The sequence below is a fragment of the Serinus canaria genome, chromosome 14 (genome assembly GCF_022539315.1).
Source record: "Serinus canaria isolate serCan28SL12 chromosome 14, serCan2020, whole genome shotgun sequence".
Lineage (NCBI taxonomy): Eukaryota > Metazoa > Chordata > Aves > Passeriformes > Fringillidae > Serinus > Serinus canaria.
The window spans coordinates 14332823-14346638 of record NC_066328.1 but is presented as its reverse complement, the minus strand read 5'-3'; the positions used below and the strand labels follow the sequence as shown (position 1 = coordinate 14346638).

The 13816-nt window shown below is 55.3% G+C and overlaps 1 protein-coding gene across 1 annotated transcript in view; it reads left to right on the top strand.

The window, feature by feature from the left end:
- The first annotated feature begins 1923 nt into the window (after positions 1–1923).
- CACNA1H (calcium voltage-gated channel subunit alpha1 H) overlaps positions 1924–13816 on the top strand; it is an 80272-nt gene continuing 68379 nt past the window's right edge. Inside the window, exons 1-2 of the mRNA XM_050980128.1 lie at positions 1924–2107; positions 6920–7335. Coding sequence (XP_050836085.1) covers positions 1951–2107; positions 6920–7335 — 573 coding nt within the window. The 5' untranslated portion in view covers positions 1924–1950. The remainder of the gene's footprint in view (positions 2108–6919; positions 7336–13816) is intronic.

The following is a 13816-nucleotide window of genomic DNA, read 5'->3' as shown; positions in this document are numbered from 1 at the left end:
GAGAGCTTGGTGTCCCCAGAGAAGTCACCAGCTCACCCAGGGACTGGCTCAGCCCCTCGGGGGCACCGAGTGTCCTGGAGATGCCTTTCTGTGTCAGGTCACAGATCCACGGGCCCTGCCTGCACCCCCAGGATGATTTCACTCTCCTTTGGGGTGGGAAATGATTGAAGAAGAGAAGGGGCTGTTTCAAACCAGCACAAATTGGACTTGAAATCATCTTTCCCTTCAGGCTGGCCAAATGTCATTAAAAAGTTCTTCACTGGAAGAGTGACTGGGCACTGGGATGGTCTGCCCAGGGAGGGGCTGGACTCTCCATCCCTGGATGTGTTTGGCAAGCCCAGGAGGGAGAATGTGGCACTCAGGGCCATGGTTTGGTTGATGAGGGGGTGTTGGGTCGTGGGCTGGACTGGATGATCCCAAAGGCCTTTTCCAGCCTGGTTCATGCTGTGACTCTGGGAATGTCCAGAGCAGCGCTGTGCTGGGCACTGTGTGTGTCTCCTACCCCTGTGTTAGCAAATGTCACTGCTTGGAGGGAGGGGAGAGGAGCTGAAATCACTGATCGTGCTGCAGAGCAGGTTGAGCACCTCAGGCACACCTTGGCAGCACATTTGGCGAGCAGCCCCTGGGATTTGGCACCTTTGGAAATCCCAGGATTGCTGAGGGGTGGTGAGGAGCTTCCCTCACTCTGTGCCACCCCTGCTTCTCGGGGCTTCAGCTGCTCACAGTGACCCCCAGATGTGTCACAAAGTCTCTTTTCCCAGCCTGGCACTCAAAGGAGTCAGAGCTCTTCAGTTCTCGGTCTCAAGGTTGTTCATTGTTCCTTATCTATAAAATTCTTTCTCTGGCCTGCCAAGGTCCTCTCAGCAGGACAGACAGAGGCACTCTGGCCACCCCCGGGGTGGTGTTATCTTTTTATACTAAAATCTATGTGTCCAATATTTACAATTAATTCCCAATCCCTGTCACCTGTGTTAGACAGTGAGCTTCTACTCTAAACCAATCCAGAAGTGCCACCATCACAGCAGAAGGTGGAGGCCAAGAAGAAGAAGGAGAAAGGCTGGGCACGCCCAGATTCCTCCATCTTGCCCCCTGAACCCCCATTCCAAAAACCCCAAAAAATCTATTTTTCCACCTTGTGACAAACTAATTATTATTCGATTTAGACTTTGGTGGCTTGCAGATCCTCATCTAAGGTTGGTAACTTTTTCCACGGGTCATAATCCAAGTCCCAGGGGTCTTGGGCTCTGTGCCAGGGTCTCTGAGCCCCCTGGCAGGGGTTTGGGCAATCCAGGAGAGCCAGAGGGATGTCCTGCATTCCGACACCTGCTCTCCCCCCAGGTTGGCTCCTTCTTCATGATCAACCTGTGCCTGGTGGTGATTGCCACGCAGTTCTCGGAGACCAAGCAGCGGGAGAACCAGCTGATGCAGGAGCAGCGGGCGCGCTACCTGTCCAACGACAGCACCATCGCCAGCTTCTCGGAGCCGGGCAGCTGCTACGAGGAGCTGCTCAAGTACATCTGCCACATCTTCAGGAAGGTGAAGAGAAGGACCATCCGCCTCTACAACAACTGGCAGAGCAAACGCCGCAAAAAAGTCAACCCCAACAGCGGCGGCGGCGGGCAGAGCCAGCGGAGCAGGAGGAGAATCACCTCCATCCACCACCTGATCCACCACCACCACCACCACCACCACCACCACTACCACATCAGCAACGGGAGCCCGCGGGGGCCTCGCTCCAACCCCGAGCTCTGCCAGCTGGAGCTGCAGGTGATGAAGCCGGGCCGGCAGCTGATGTTGCCGCCGCCCGCCTCGCCCAGGCCGCCGGGCCCCGCCGGGGCCGTGCACAGCATCTACCACGCCGACTGCCACCTGCAGGGCCCTCCCGGGGGCTGCCGGGCCACCAGCAGCCCTGGGGGCGGCAAACTGGCCGGGCTGGGCGGCCAGGGCAGCATGAACTACCCCACCATCCTGCCCTCCCCCGGCGGCAGGGGCCAGGCCCTGCCCAAAGGGAGGAAGAACGGGAATTCCGCGGCGGCCGTCGGGAGCAGCCCCGGGAGTTTGGGCCTGGATTCCTACGGGAAGCTGCAGCAGCTGGTGGGAGAGCACGGTAAGGGCGACCGAGCTGGGCTTGGTCTGGGACAAGGGCAAATGGCTCGAGAGTCTTGGTTTGAGTGGCAGCACTTTGTGGTGGTTGGGATGGCTGGGAGCGTGCTGTGGGACGGGTAAATCCTTGGATTTACCATCATGGACGGTCCAGGCCGCTGCTGGAGGCCTCTTTGCTGTGGTTACAAAGTCAGGGTTTGAGCTCTCGTGTGCTTTGTGGTTTCCTGGAGGTGCTCCCGCTCTTCCCAGCCAAAGGCAGAGCTGTGCAGCCCCTGGGGTTTCACCTCCAGTGGATGCTGGAGCTCCAGCAGAGAACCCCCAGGGCTGGGAGATGGTGCCCTGAAGGGGATGAGCAGGTGGAATCTGCAGGAGAGGCACAAGATAAAGCAAACTGAGACAGTTAAAACAGGCAGGCACCGAAAGAACTCGAACCAGACACTTCAGTTCTGCTCTGCTGGAGCCTCTGAATCTCTTTTTGGCAAGGAGGAGCAGCAGTTTCAGTGCTCAGAGGACGCGTGGAGGGCAGGGCAGGAGCAGAGCTGCACATCCCTCCTCTCCCTGAAGAAATGTGGAGCTGAGTTTTCCTGCAGATTTGGGGCTCCATTCAATCTGGGGAGCATTCTGGGGAACTGCTCAGTGCCTCTGTCCCATCCTCTCTGCACACACGCAGCCACCCCAGCACAGCCAGGGAGGTTTTATCTCCCCTCACATAGAAATCACCCACTGGAGCAGTGATTACACGCAACACTTGGATTTCTATTTTATAAAATGTTTTTCCAGTCCTCGTGGCTGGAGCTAAAAGCTGCAAAATACTCTTAAGCCCTCCAACAGTGAAAAGTCACAAAGATCCAGCTTCTATTTTTTAATCTCTTTAAGCCAAACTCGTCATTTGGTTTTTTCAATGCCTGTGTTTTCCAAAACTGTTTATTTGCGTCTGCGTGGACACAAATATTTACCCTGGTGATGGATGTGCTGAAAAATACCAAGCCTGGCTTTGGGGGGGTCACAGGAAAGCTCGCTTGACAGAGAGTTCGGGAGGCTGGCCTTTGTTAATTTTGTTGTTTTTAAGGCCCACACAAAAGGGTAAAAGTGGATTGTTTATAGAAACTGCCTCGGGCAGACGCTTCCGAACGCTCGGGAGCTTGGCACGGGGGGCAAGGTTACTGCCAACAGTTCTGTTGTTCTGCAAGGACTTTTTATAAATCACTGCTTCATCCTCAGCTCTGCCAATTAATGAAGGGTTTTAGGAGAATGCGTTTTTACCTTGAGATAAAAACCCAGGCTCTGCAGAAGGCTGGAATTGGGAGAGAAAGGAGCAGGGGAGCTCTTGAAGTCAGAGTTTGGATCCTCCTCCTTGCTGCTGGGGTCCTTTTTAGGAGAAGAAAGGCCCAAATCTCAGTCCCAACTGTGACATCCCCGAGCCAGCTCGGTGATTTAGGAGATTTTCCTGCAGCCTGGGGTGGTTCTTTGAAAGCTGGGATTAGATTGAGTTGTCATTAATAATGCAATTACAGTGTCCTCTTTCCACAGAGGGATTTCAGCCCAGAGGATGCCAAAATGCTTTAAACAAATCTCCTGGAATTGTTTTGTCTCTTCCAGAAGTGTGCTCACAGCTGGGAAGGGCTGGAAGGTGGGGGAGAGGCTGCTCATCCATCCCTCTGAGGGAAACAGGCTGGGGAGGGATTCGGGGCAGACCTGGAGAGTGTGAGTGCCCAGCTCTTCCTTTCCATGGATCTGCCCCTTTCCAGGCCCTTCTTCCCACTCAGCCACTCCTGCAGGGCTGAGTCAGGGTCAGTTCTGCACCAGGGCTGCTGGATGTGACTCCCAGGGCTGCTGGATGTGACTTCCAGGCTTTGGGATGATCTTTAAGCGCCAGGGTGGAGCTCTGCCAGGCACAGCCCAAAATTCCCATTTCTCCATCCCTGAAAATCAGCAAAGGAGCCACGAGCAAGAATCCCAAGCTCTCCCAACCCTCCCTCAGCCTTTTTGGGGGGAACAAAGAGCCTTTAATTCTCTCTCTCCTCTCCCAAGCCAACAAGCAGAGCGTGTTCAGTGCAAGAGTGGTGCGGGGAGAGCCCAGAAGTGCTAATTGAGAGCTTTAAGGAGCAGGAACAGCCCGGGCTCTCCCAGCCCCAGCTGGAGGCCAGGTTGGTGTCTGCTGGGAAGGATGCAGTGGTGGGAGAGAGCATTCTCCTGCCTCTTTTGTTGTGGGTTTGCAGAGCTCCGAGTACAGCCTGTTCCCCGTGTTCCCGTGCCCTGCAATGCTGGAGGTTATTTTAGCAGGCAGCCAAGGAGACTCTGGTATTTTGAAGACATCTGCGGCGCCAGGGCTTTTCATATCATTTTTAACACTTTGATAGCATTAAAAGCCATCTGGCAAACCCCCTCCCTGTGCTGCTCCCTGGGCAGGGCTGAGCCTTCCCCCCTTGGCTCAGTCCTGAGCAGGAGCGCCGTGCAAGAGGCAAAACATTCCCGGTCCTGGCTGTGGCCGTGACGCCATGCCCAGGAGCCAGGCCTGTCCTCCAAGGCCCTTCTGAAGGCCACTGATACCCACGTGACATTCAGGCAAGGAAAGTGTGGTTTGACTCTTGTCACATCCCGGTTTTCCAGCGAAGGGATGGAGCTGGGGCTGGAATCAGCATTGCTGCTGGGTGAGCTCCAAGCTCCAGGGCTCAGAGCCAGGAGCAGCCACTGCTTCAAAACTGATCCAAGTGGTCGCCATCCCTCCTCCAGACAGGGACCATGGATGTGGTTTGATGGGCTTGGAGGTGAGCTGAGAGGTCCCTTCCATGGTTCTGAGAGAGGGGAAAATTGTCCCTGTGCTGTATGTCCCTGAATCTCAAGGAATTGATGCTTAAACAGAATTCTGTGGGAAGCATCCTGTGCTCATGCCATTAATATCTGGTTGCTAAATATAAGGAGACTGAGAATAAGGTTCCTAAATGTGAGGAAACTTAAGGACTGGATTTCTAAATATGAGGAAATAAAATCTGGTGGTACCCAAAGCATCCCAGCTACTCTTGTCCCTGCCCTTCCATTCCCTGGCTCCAGGACAGCCAGCATTTCTCCTCTCACCACAAATGATGTGTTTGATTTTAAATCCCCCTGAAGGCTCAGCCCCGTGCCTCGGGCAGCAAATCCACCTGAGCTTTATTAAAGGCTGAAGGAGACGGAGGGGACTCGGTGACTCTCCGAGCTGTGATCCCAGCAGCACCTTTGGTCCCTTCTCCCTCTCCCTCCTCATTAGGAACTAAATGGCAGTGGTGGCTAAATTGGGTGGAACAGCTGGATAGCGCTCAGAGATCGTTAATGACGGGAGCTGTTCAGGGATCATCAGGAATAATGGAAAGGGAGGGATGGCACCATCACACTTCCCTCAGCTCGGGACACGAAATGAGGGCCAGGCTCTGTGGAGAGCCCATGGAGGGGGTAGAGGGTGGGACAAGGGACCAAGAGGGGAAAATCCAGAGCTGCTTGGGAGGATAGATGGATGGAAGGCTTTTTTAGGGTCTGGAGAATAATTCCTGTGAGGAGCAGCTGTGGTGGCTCAGCCTGGAGAAAAGGAGGCTTGGGGGGACCTTCTGGCTCTGCACAGCTCCCTGACAGGAGGGGACAGCCAGGGGGGTCAGGCTCTGCTCCCAGGGAACAACAGGACAAGGGGGAATGACCTCACCTTGGCAGCTGGTGGCTGCCAGTGTGTAGTGGCTCTTGGTGCATGGTGGCTTTTGGTGCTCAACGTCTCCTGACACACGGTGGCTCTCGGTGGCTCTTGGTGCACGATGGCTCTCAGGGGTGTCTTGAAGTGGCTCATGGCCCATGGTGGCTCTTAGTGGCTCACAGCACACAGTGGCTCTCAGTGCATGGTGGCTTTTGGTGCTCAACGTCTCCTGACACACGGTGGCTCTCAGTGGCTCTTGGTTGCCCACGGTGGCTTTTGGTGCACGATGGCTCTCAGTGGTGTCTTGCAGTGGCTCGTGGCCCACAATGGCTCTCGGTGTCTGGTGGCTCTCAGTGCATGGTGACTCTTGGTGGCCCATGGTGGCTCTCAGTGGTGGTTCTTGGTGGCTCTCAGCAGTGTCTCATGGTGCGTGATGGCTCTCAGCAGTGTCTCACGGTGGCTCTCAGTGCATGGTGATTCTCAGTGGTGGCTCTCAGTGTCTGGTGGCTCTCAGCAGTGTCTCATGGTGGCTCTCAGTGCATGGTGATTCTCAGTGGTGGCTCTCAGTGTCTGGTGGCTCTCAGTGGTGGCTCTCAGCAGTGTCTCGTGGTGGCTCTTGGTGCATGACGGCTCTCAGTGGTGGCTCTCAGTGTCTGGTGGCTCTCAGCAGTGTCTTGGTGTCTCGTGGTAGCTCTTGGTGCATGGTGGTTCTCCATGGTGGCTCTCAGTGTCTGGTGGCTCTCAGCAGTGTCTCAGTGGTGTCCCATGGTGGCTCTCAGTGTCTGGTGGCTCTCAGCAGTGTCTCAGTGGTGTCCCATGGTGGCTCTCAGTGGTGTCCCATGGTGTCTCTCAGTGGTGTCTCTCAGTGGTGTCTCTCAGTGGTGGCTCTCAGTGGTGGCTCTCAGTGGTGGCTCTCAGTGGTGTCCCATGGTGGCTCTCAGTGGTGGCTCCCAGTGGTGTCTCTCAGTGGTGTCTCTCAATGGTGTCTCTCAGTGGTGTCCCATGGTGTCTCTCAGTGGTGTCTCTCAGTGGTGTCCCATGGTGTCTCTCAGTGGTGTCCCATGGTGGCTCTCAGTGGTGTCCCATGGTGGCTCTCAGTGGTGTCCCATGGTGTCTCTTGGTGTCTCTCGGTGTCTCACGGTGCCCTTTGCCCCGCAGGTCTCCGCCGGACGCCCAGCCGGCTGTCGGGGCTGAGCGCGGCCGGGGCTCTGCCCAGCGCTGGTGGCCCCGGGCTGAGCTGCGAGCTGCAGGACTGTCCCTTCTGTGCCAGCCTCCTGGATGACCCCGAGTTCGCCCTCAGTGACTCCGACAGCAACGGCGACTCCGACAGCAACGGCGTCTACGAGTTCACGCAGGACCTGCGCCACGGGGACCACCGGGACCAGCTCCAGCAGCAGCGGGGCAGGAGGAGGAGGAAGAAGAAGAAGGCCAAGGAGAGGAACAAGGTGGTGAAGCTCTGGAAGGCGTTCGGCACCAAACTCAAGAGGATCGTGGAGAGCAAATACTTCAACCGTGGGATCATGATCGCCATCCTCATCAACACCCTGAGCATGGGCATCGAGTACCACGAGCAGGTGGGTGACCCCCAGGGTTTGGGGTCTGGGGTTTGGGTGCTCCTGCAGGGGTGTCAGGAGGAAACGAGGGTTTTCGTGGTTGGAAATGGGGCTGAAGGTGATCCCGTGAGGAGCAGGAGAAGCCTTTGGGGTGTGGGACACCTGGGGTGTGCAGAGGTGAAGTGTGTCTGGTGGATGTGTCTGCTCAGAGCCTGGCTGCTCGTTGGCTGGGAATTATTCATACAAGTAGGAATTTTTGTGGTGGAAATACCTTTGGTCTGACGGTTGTGCAGGCAGAAATTTCTTCTTTGATCTGAGCCTTCAAATAAGACTTAAACTATCAGGCAATACTAAAAGCAACAAAGAAAAAGAAATTAGGGTGTCCCTGAAGGCTCCAAACCCTTTAATTTGCTCTCACAGGGTGTGAGTAGGACTTTATTGAAGTTTTTGGAGGGAGGGAGGAGGAATGGTGCTGTTCTTCTCAGGGTTGGGATGGTAGGAAGCAGAGCTGGAGCTGAGGACAGCTTGGGGCTGGAGGGGCTGTGCCATGGGACAGGGAGCTGAGACAGGAGAGCATCTCACCTTGGCCACCCTGGCAAAGTTCTGTTCTCCTGGGCTTTTCTTGCTTGGAAAAATTGGGGATTTTCCACTGTTTTCTTGAGGCGTGCTGGGGAGTTTCTCGTGTCAGCTCTGTGCAGGAAACGCATCTCAACGAGGGCAGGTCTGTTTTTCTGGGATCAAAGGCATCCAGTGCTTCCCCAACACCTTCCTGCAGGGTCACGACCAGGTCAGGGTTATTTTTAAAGCTGCTCCTCCTCTCTTCCATGGTCTGTCTGTTTGGGAATGAGGAGGAAAGGCAGAGCAGCATAATCCCCCCAAAGGCAGGACAAGCGAGAGGCTCTGCAGCTCCTTCTCCATCATTTCCCAGGATTAAGCACTGCTCAGGACCATGACAAAAAACCCTCTAGAGTGCTGCTACTTCATTTTCTCTCCACTCCTGTGCTTTAACCTCCCCTATTTTAGGCTGAGACTTATTTTCTTTCCAAAATAAAAAACCAGGAGTCAGCTAAAACAACCTCAGCCGTGCAGCGACAAATCAGAATTACAGCAGAGTGTCCAAATCCAGCAGAGATTGAGCTGTCCCTGTCAGCTCCCTGTTGAATCCTGCTTCGTTGTTCCATAAGAAGTTCTAAAATTGGGAAATACACCTTGTCAGTGGCTTCTGAATAGGCCATTCATCCCTCATTTCTGCATGGATACTCTTTTGTCAGGCCATACAGCTTTGTCAGCCCTTGGATGTTGCCGTGATGGGAGCTTGGGGAAAACCTGAGGCAGGCAGCAGGAGAAAATCCAGGATCACATGGAGTGTGTCCCCAATCAGTCCCATAAAAGCGAATTGGGATAATTACAGCCTTGCTGCTAACAAAGGAGAGCTGTAGCTGGCTGGCTTTTATTGGATTTTACCTTGTAAAAACTTGGCTTTAGGGCATCTCAAAGCCAATGGCAATAAAGATTCCGGAGCTTTTTGGCTGCGGAGTGGCAGATTCCTGCCAGCTCTGCTCGCAGGCACTGCCCAATAAAAAGGGAGGAAAATGGAAGTGAAACCTGGAAAAGTTCTCCCACGTGCCTGGGACACTGGGCTAATGAGGCGTGGAGTGTCAGAGCCCAGCTTGGTGACACCTCAGCCGAGGCCTCTCCTCCCAGCCGTGTCCCAGGGGCTGAGGCACTGTCCAAATCCAACAGGAAACTTCTCTGGATTTTGGCACGAAACTCTGTGGCTTCTGTGGGCAAAGTGGGGGGGATTTGGGAGCCCCCCTGGTGTGAGAATTGGCTGCAAGGCTGGGGTGGGGCTGGTTGGTGTGGGGAGCAGGAGGAGGTGTCTGGGCAAAGTGCCCCGGAGCCAGAGCGTGGTGTTGGGGTGGGAATGGCTCCTTTGGGGCCTTAGCCTGCCAGGAAGAACAGTGGGATCACAGCATCTGCCCCCAGAGTATTCCAGGTGGGAAGTTCTGAGTCTCTCCAGGCTGTAACCAGGTGTGGGTGTTGTTGTTGCTGTCTTCTCCATCCTGCCAAATCCAGAGGCCATTCCCCAAGTTCCAAGGATTTAGGAGCTCTGTTTTCCTTGCTCCCCACCAAGCTGTTCCATGGCACTCCAAGAGCAGTTTTTAGGGAATCCAGGGGAGCCTGTGCTTAGGTCTCTGCTGGATCCCTGCAGAGCACAACCACAGAATCCTGGAATGGTTGGAATTTTAAAGTTCATCCGCTTTGCCATGGGCAGGGGCACCTTCCCATGTCCCAGGCTGCTCCCTATCCAGCTTGTCCAGGGATGGGGCATCCACAGCTGCTCTAGGAAACCTGTCCCACCAGCACTTCCCACCATTGCTGCAGAGTGAAACAGCTTCAGCAGCTCCTCTGCTCTTGACTTTCACCACTTTTTTAGGCCATTGTCTGGTTGGATCAAAGTGCAAACAAACCAGAGCAGCAACCCCAGGGAAGCCCATCCCAAACCTCACTGTCCACAGGGAAATGCCCAATCCCTTCCATAAAATTTATTCATGGTTTTTTGCCTTTTTTTTTCCTTCAACTCCTCCGTAGTCCCCAGTGGCTTTGCAGATAGATGGACAGAGAAAATCGATTTTGATTGCTGCTGATCAGAGCCAAAGCCTCAGCTCTGTGTGAGGGGTGCTGAGGGAGGTGGAGCAGGGCTGGCTGGCCCTGCTGTTCCTCCTCTCAGCTCTGCAGAGAAGTCTCACGGAGCCCTCTTGAGGCAGTGGAGCATCACTGTCCAGCTCTGCTGGAGGAGGGAATCCTGGCTGGAAGGTGCCAGGCTGGAGGCAGAACCCTCCTGGCTCCTGATTTTGGAATCAGAGAGCATCCTGAGTTAGGAGGGACCCACAGGGACCCTCCAGCCCTGCCCAGAGCCCCATCAATCCCACCCTGGGCATCCCTGGAGTGGTGTCCAAACCCTCCTGGAGCTCTGGCAGCCTCGGGGCTGTGCCCATTCCCTGGGGGGCCTGGGCAGTGCCAGCACCCTCTGGGGAGGAACCTTTCCCTGAAATCCAACCTGAGCCTCCTGTGGGACAGCTCCATCCCATTCCCTGTCCCTGTCAGAAGGAGCAGAGCCCTGAGGAGCTGGGGTTGTACTGCCACAGCCTGGGGTGCTGCCTCCAGCACAGAGAGCCCTGGCCTCATCCAAGGCCCCTCAGCACTTTGGTCTGTGTTTTTATGGGAATGTGAAATTCCCACCTGGCTGCTCCTGGCTAAATGGCACCACCCCCTTTAGAGCACGGGGCTTGGGTGAGTCATGGAACCATGGAAAGGTCTGGGTTGGGAGGGACTTGAAACATCATCATCTCATTGTTCCCCACCATGGCAGGGACACCTCCCACTGTGCCAGGCTGCTCCAGCCCTGTCCAGCCTGGCCTTGGGCACTGCCAGGGATCCAGGGGCAGCCACAGCTGCTCTGGGCACTGTGCCAGGGCCTGCCCAGGGCAGAATCTCTCCCTAACACAAATTCCAAAGCATTGTTCCAAACCCTCCCGGGATCCTGTCCCGTGACAGCTCCTGGGGAAGGTGAGGAGACACCAGAACTGCTGTCAGAGCTTTTCTCAGGGCAGCACAGCCCCTTGGTGGCAGGAGATCGGGGCAGCTGCTGGTGGGAGGTGTTTCCTTGGCATTCCAGGCGTTGGGAGCAGTCAGATCCTGCCCAGGACATCCTCAGGGTTCAGAGCCAGCTCCACCTGGGACACGGCTGGGAACCCAGAGGCTCCAGGGTGCTGTTCATGAGCAGCAGCACAGCTTGGATTTCAAAGGTTCATTGCCTGCTGTGGAATCCTCCCTGGGTTTTTCCTTCCCCCCACCCCACTCCTGTGCTGTGTTTATTTAATTTTATTTATTTATTTATTAATTCATTAATCCATCCATCCCCAGCACAAGGAGAGCCAAGCACAAAGAGAGGGAGGCAATCCTTGCATCAATCTCCCAGGCCATTTCAGAACATTGGATGGGTTTTGTTCTGCATTCATTGCAGCTGACAGCTCTCCAGAGATCTGAGGATGTGCCATGGCACTGCAGCACTGAGCAGGGCACTCCAAAGGCACCACCCCTGGGCTCCTGGGCTGGGGTACCTGGCATGGGTATCCCATCCCAGGACGGTTCCAAGTGGAAAACTGATTCCTTTTTGCCCCAGAGCCAGCATCTCTGAGTGCTCTGAGGAAATAATTGCTGCTCCTTCAGCCTGCCTGGATCCCCAGCTCTGTGATTATCCAGAAGGACAGAGCCCCTCGTTTGCTGCTGTTACCCCTGCAGAGGGAAATGATCCACGAGCCCCCCACTCAGCTTCCCAGAAGAATTCACTGAAGGAGCTGTTGATACTTGTAATGATTCCACATAAAAAGCTCCATTTACATCAAATGGCACTGGAAACGTTATTTTATATTCTCTCCTCAGCAGAGAAGTACAAATTAGTATTTGTTCCAAGCTATTGCTGTTCAAAGAGCTTTTAATTGCTTTTCTGATCCCTCATCCGTGGCATGTTTCATTGGGAGCAGCTGCCTTTGGAGCAGGAGCTGACCTTGAGGTGCACCCAGTGGTCCGTGGCTTGTCAGAGGGAGAGGGGTGTTGGTTTGGGGTAGAACATTTCATTATTCTGGAGTAAAAGTCATTCTGTGCGATCAGCGGTGACGTCCTGGTTTAGCCTTTGTCAGTTTTGGCTTGAAAAATGGGTTTGGCATGGGAAGCTCAGCACTTGCTCAGAAAGCAGAGCAGTGAGGATTTTTCAGCAGTGTTTGAAGCAGATTGCTGAAATTCCTTTTGAGTTGTGAGTCAATAAAATACTACCCTGAGCTGAGGCTCACGCTTTCAGCTGGCAAAACTTCTTCTCTCTTCCAGAGTTTTGCAGGGTTTGAGGAAAAGTGATTCCTCCAGCCTGGCTGGAATGTGACAATTCAGCCCAGAGTGTTTGGGCTGGGGTAGGAATGGTGTGAGACTCAGGAGTGCTTTGGGCTGGGTTTGGTTGTGCTTTGTGCCAGCTGCACTCTGAGCTCTCCCTTCGCTGCTCCCTCTCAAGGTCCCAGCAGTGAGAGCTCAGCTCTCCCCAGGCCTTGGCTGCATCACTGGAGAACACAGCAGTGATGGAAATTCTGCTTTTTCCACTGTGTCTCCACCTCAGGGAAGGGCTTTTCCTGGGGAGCTTTGGGCAGAGAGGGATGTTTTCCATCTTTTGTTCCCCAAGATGGTTTTATTGCACATCCAGGCCCTCTTGCCCTCAGCACCAGGCTGGGGATCCCCCCTGATCAGAGCCAGCAGCAGCTGCCACGTGGAGATTTCCACCTGGAAGGTGTCACTGCCACCCCAGAGGGAATCAGGGATCAGAGGCAGGGCAGCAGGAAGTGCAGGCAGGGAAAATCCAGGTGTGCTGGCTCGTGGTCATGGATAAACCACGGCCTTCCACACAGAGCCTCCTCTCTCCCCCTCTTCTCCAGTTTGAGAATTGGAGAAATTCTCTCCCTCCTCCCCTGCTCTGTTTTCCTTCTCTTGGGATATTTTTTTTTACTATATAAGGGAAAGAGATCCCAGAGATCCTTCCCTCCCTGGGCCTTGGAGCAGGCAGGAGCAGCACCTCAGCAGGGCAGGGCTGAGCTCATCGCTCCCCCCAGCGCAGACACCCGGGGCACAGCCAGAGCAGGGGGGGCTTTGCTTCCTCTGGATGTGCTCATCAGCCACGGGAACACCCCCAGCCTCCCTGTGGAACTGCAGCCACCTTTCCCAGTGCTTGCTGCCCCTCATTGTGCCATCAGTTGTTCTCTCTGCAGAGGGGTTGGCATAGAAGGTGACAGTGACAGGCAGGTGACAGTGACAGGCAGGTGACAGTGACAGCTTTCCCTGCTGCAAGCCTGTGCTCAGTGCCACAGGACCCCCAGATGTGTTTTCCCCCATCTGGATCCATCCCCAGTGCCCTGACCCCACACAGCCCCACTGCAGAGCCCCGGGGTGGCACGGGGCTGGCAGCTGGAGGCTGCAGCCGGGATGTTTGAGTTTCTGCTGGCAGGGAAAATAAACCCAGCAGCATCCAGCCCCCTGCAGGAGAGCAGAGTGCTCCTGGCAGCTGCATTCCATCAGGAATGTGTGGAAATCCCAGCCAGTCCCTGGTGCTGGGGCAGTGGCTCTGATGAGCTCCATGCCAGGCAGGGTTGGCACCGTGCAGAGGGCATGGAGGGGCTGCCACAGCCTCAGAGGGGCTTTTGTTGGGTCTGGGCCTTCTGCTGCCAGCCAGATCCGTGCTTTCCATCTGGGACTGGCTTTGGGAGAGGAGGCTGAGGGTGGCTTTGAGCAGAGGAGCAAATCTGGGTTCCACAGGCAGCACCTCGGTGACAAAGGACGAGTCCCCTGATCACAGCTGGCACAGCTGGTGCCAGCTGTGAGCAGGGACCCCAGAGATGTCACCGTGCCCCTGCCAGCTCCCTCCAGCAGCTCCCATCCTCCCAGGAGCCTCCAGGAGAAGCAG